This window comes from Dendrobium catenatum, unplaced genomic scaffold, assembly GCF_001605985.2.
Source record: "Dendrobium catenatum unplaced genomic scaffold, ASM160598v2 fragScaff_scaffold_231, whole genome shotgun sequence".
NCBI lineage: Eukaryota > Viridiplantae > Streptophyta > Magnoliopsida > Asparagales > Orchidaceae > Dendrobium > Dendrobium catenatum.
Window position 1 is genome coordinate 3,608,373 of NW_021318693.1, and position 4,678 is coordinate 3,613,050.

General features: G+C 37.0%; 1 protein-coding gene across 1 annotated transcript; it reads right to left on the reverse strand.

Moving 5' to 3' along the window:
• Positions 1-523: 523 nt before the first annotated feature.
• LOC110098217 (DNA (cytosine-5)-methyltransferase DRM2-like) lies at positions 524-4,259 on the reverse strand. The gene is made up of 3 exons (XM_028693088.1): positions 4,205-4,259; positions 1,169-1,269; positions 524-1,042 (listed from the first exon to the last, which is right to left on the reverse strand). Exons 1-3 carry the CDS (start codon positions 4,257-4,259, stop codon positions 524-526), a joined length of 675 nt encoding a protein of 224 aa, XP_028548921.1.
• Positions 4,260-4,678: the final 419 nt, after the last annotated feature.

Below are 4,678 nucleotides of genomic sequence, written 5' to 3' on the forward strand. Positions count from 1 at the left end.
TATTCTTCTCAACAGCCAGACGAAGCCACTTTTTACAACACCAGCAGGAAGAAGAGGAGACTAATTGAAGGAAAATGCAAGCACATAACGAACCGTCACCATGGAAGTCGAAGAAGCGAATATTTGAAGAAATCTACTTTGGATGCTGATAATATACCAATGGAAATTCCAAAGAAAATGATTAGTTTTAGCCTGCCATTTCAGAAGTTCATCAAACATAGACATCTCCTAGACTCTGCTCATGGCCCCCATATTTCAATTATGAGAATGTCGCTCTTGCTTCTAAGGGGTTTCGAAAACTATCTCACGCTTCTTGTACGATATAGAGCCCGAATTCATAGATTCAAAGTATTTCTATGCTGCCATGAGAAAGAGAGCTTACAACCACGATCTCCCCATTGAGAACAGATTTCCACTTCTTCTTCTCCCCAGAAAGATGATACATGAAGTATTGCCCACCCCAAAGAAATGGTGGCCTAAATGGGATAACAGAACCCAGTTAATACTCTTAGTCAACTTAGCACTAGCAGTGCAGGTCTGCAAAGAAATTTAACTGGGTTCTGTTATCCCATTTAGGCCACCATTTCTTTGTGTTGGGCAATACTTCCTGTATCATCTTTCTGGGGAGAGGAAGAAGTGGAAATCTGTTCTCAATGGGGAGATTGTGGATGTAAGCACTTTTTCTCATGGCAGTACAGAAATACTTTGAATCTATGAATTTGGGCTCTATATCGTATAGCAAGCGTGAGATTGTATCCCAAACGCCCTTAGGAGCAAGAGCGACATTCTCATAATAGAAATATGGGGGGCCAAGAGCAGAGTATGGGAGATTTCTACGTTTGATGCACTTTTCAAATGGCAGGCTAAAATTGATCATTGGCTTTGGAATTTCCATTGGTATATTATCAGCATTCAAAACAGCTTTCTTCAAATATTCTCTTCTGAGACTTCCATGATGACGGTTCATTCTGTGCTTGCATTTTTCTTCAATTAGTCTCTTCTTCTTCCTACTGGTGCTGTGAAAAGTGGCTTCGTCTTGCTGCTGAGAAGATTAAATCAATAACAGAACTAGCTTTCCAAAGGCTTAAAATGATGTTCTAACATCAACTAAAAATAAGGACGATAACAAAAACAAAATGAAAAAACAAATTATGGACCTTCCGAGTACCTTTTTTATAATTGGAGATCCCGAAACTATTCCACGAGACTTTTGGGCCATTTGAACAGCATGGATTGAATCCGCAAGCTCCAAAACGGAAGCATATAGTCCTGCATGGGTCAAAGATGTTCGTTTTGTGTAGAATCTGGCTGTGTTGATAAATCAGATTGTATTATTGCCTTGGAACTCAAGCCATTTTCTAGTGCTCGCTGAGGGGAGCGGACCCCTGCTTGGGTTCAAGTGCTTTGAAACCAAAATTTTTTTTTGTTGGTACAACGCCCCGGCGTTGTGTACACGAGCGCCCCAATGCTAATCGATAAAGAGCAGAGAGCTGAGAGTTTGAGTGCTACAACGTCATAATGACAGAGGCTTGAGCACCGCAATGCTCAAAACTGACACTGCAACGCTTCGAGGTGGACTGCACAGTTTTCTTTCTCATTTTTTCCTCAAAGATTGCTTACCATGGAGTTATTAACTTGACTTTTTCTTGTATTGTGAATAATTAGAACAAGAGAATAATGAGGTGTAAGTGAGAAGAGTATCAAGTAAAAAGCAAGAAAGATGAGAAATCTATGCTTATTTCTCCCCATTTTCATAGTTGATTTCTTGGTGTGGTGTGACTTCGTGATTTTCTTCGCTATTTTGGATTTTTTTTCACGTTAAATCCTGGTATCATTTACTTTTTAGTTTCTTTATTGTTTCACTGCAGTGTTTTTACTTCCATCCCCAACAAAATAACCATTATTAGCCTTAGATCAGTAACTTGAAGTTAACTTAATGCATCCTATTCAATAAACATTCATGTTGAGTACTACATATGGTTTTAGTTCTAATTTAAACAATACTTACTGCACACTTCAGCATTTTGCATTTGGTCTTTTAATCAACCCATTTTTTTAATACTCCTTTCACATTTACTTTTTCCTCATGATGTAGAATGGGAGGGTGTGTAATTAAAAAAAATATTAAAGAGCTAAAATTTCATCTTATATTTTCCTTAATTAATGGATTTGAATTTGAAATTCAAATACGAAAAAAAAATGGAGGGAAGAGAGGAATTAATAATCTCCTTAATTGGGGTCTTTAATTTTGAAGAAAATAACTAGGATAAAGGAGAGAGAGAGAACGGCCGACCTAATGAGGAGGGAAAGGAAAGGTGTCCACATACAATGTATGTGGATCCGGAGGTGTTTATGGGAGAATTGGCTGGTGGAAAGTGGGGGATTTTGGTCGGCGGTCAAGGGAGGAGGAGAAAAGGATTTAGGGAAACAAAGATACAACTGTGAGCCCGGACACATCCTGCAACTGATGGGTACTATGTTGCCCTTCTCCAAGGGACTTCAAGCCACGAGCCCGGACACATCCAGCAGCTGGTGGAAGCTACGAATTCCTCCCATAGGAATCTCTCCCAAGTTCTCTCCAAAGAGCACAAGTGCAAACAAAATTTTTGTAATAATCCATCATTGTCTAATACAAGAGCAAGGGACTCTATATATAGGCTTTAAAAGAAAATAAAAGACAACTTTTGCCCCTTGAGCTTACATAAGACAAGACCCTTAAGTAAGGATAAAAACGAAAAATGCATAATTTAAATAAAAAATACAATTAATAAACTATGATAAAATTGAGGGATCTCGACCGTCGATCTTCATCACTTCCTTTGATTAGCATCCATCGTCGGATGTCCGCATCATTCTCCCGGAGTGGAAAAGATCTCGACTCCGTCGAGTCCTCACCCCGAGTAACCATGCTCTGATACCAAACTGATATAGAACGGGAGGGGGTAATTAAAAAAAAAACATTAAAGAGCAAAAATTTCATCTCATATTTTCCTTAATTAATGGATTTAATTTGAAATTCAAATACAAAAAAAGGGAGGGAAGAGAGGAATTAATTATATCCTTAATTGGGGCCTTTTATTATGAAGGAAATAATTATGATAGAGGAGAGAGAGAGAGAGAGAGAGAGAGAGAGAGAGAGAGAGAGAGAGAGAGAGAGAGAGCGACCTAATGAGGAGAGAAAGGAAAGGTGTCCACATACAATGTATGTAGATCCATGCATTAATAGAAAATTAGAGAGTTAAATCTTAAATAATTTCAGATTTAATATGATTGAAGGATTTCCTAAAATAGATGTATGTTATTTAGGAAAGAATTTAAAATTCAAATTCATTTGAATTCAAAAACTTTCCAAATAAGATAGGAGCTAATTTAGGAAACTAATGATGGTGAAATTAAATAGGAATTAAGTGATTAGTTAATCAATCAATTTTGAAATTGATTAATTATTTGAATGAAAGAAGTTACCAAAAATAAAGTAATTAATTAGGATGGATTTGAAATTCAAATTTTGGAATTGGTGTCTAAATTTCTTACTTCCCAATTTCATTCTTGACCAAAATTATTATATTCAAATTTTGTGAATGATGAGATCACGTTATAACCAACATATTTTTTGGTGCCCAATTCCAATTTTCTTGTTATGGGTGTTGAGTTTTTTATTTCTGAATAAATTTTTTTCATGCAAAGTTGGTTTTAAGCTCTAATATTATGGCTTGCTTAGGAAAATACCTTATTGTAAGAAGTTAGGTAATGAGTGGAGGCCTTGCTTATATTTGAGATTAGTGTGAATATTTTAATTGTTGAAAATGAATCATTTTTTCTTTGATATTAACTTATTGTGGGACGATATAAACAAAGCCTCAAGAGGCATTCACCCTTGAAAATAATTTAATCAAATATATGTGGGTGAACTTCTAAGTTTTTTGAGTTTGAGTTGTGTTTTGCACTTGTGTTCTTTAGAAAGAACATTAGTGAAATCCCTGTGGGAGGGAGTCGGAGTTTCCAAAAGCCGCATGATGGATCCGGGCTCGTGGCATGAAGTCCCATGGAGGAGGGCAACGTATCACCCGTCAGTCTTCGGAAGAGTCCAAGACTCACGGTTTAATCTTTTATCTTTTGTTTTTGTTGTTGCTCCTTCTTGTTGTTCCTAGTCGTCATCTTCATCCTCTCCCTACTTCCACCATCTCGTCGTCTCCATCTCTACCTTGCCGACGGCCATTACCCTCCCCATTCAGACCGCCGACCACACCCTTTCCCATTCCCCATTGCCTAATTTGGATAATTCCTAATTTTGGATTGCCATAATTTAGTTGGTGTTTGAATTCAAATTTTCCCAAATTTGAAATTCAAATTCTTTCATAAATTATAAAATCTAGCTTAGGAAAGTTTTCAAAAATTTTCTCCATCAAATTTTGAATTAATTAGAATGACTTAATTCATTCTAAATCTAACCACCAAAATTAAGGAAGCATTAAAGCCTCCTTAATTCCCTCCCTCTCTCACCTCCCCTAGCCACCGGCCATACTTGGCTATGTTGACCTCGTTTTTGTCTTGATTTTCCCTCGAGCATGTTCGAGCGAGTTGATCGAGTCTCGTCGGGCTCGATTCAATTCAAATCGACACTAATTTGAGTTTGATTTATTTTTTTTATCTTATTTTATTGAAGTAATTTTGGTCG

Bases quoted from the DNA above. Each gene is read 5' to 3' on its own strand.
- LOC110098217 (XM_028693088.1), bottom strand. From the start codon at position 4,259: ATGGGAAAGGGTGTGGTCGGCGGTCTGAATGGGGAGGGTAATGGCCGT. The intron at 1,270-4,204 runs GTAGAGATGGAG...TGACCCATGCAG, and splicing joins GGGTAATGGCCGTCGGCAAG to GACTATATGCTTCCGTTTTG. The intron at 1,043-1,168 runs GTACTCGGAAGG...TAATCTTCTCAG, and splicing joins GATCTCCAATTATAAAAAAG to CAGCAAGACGAAGCCACTTT.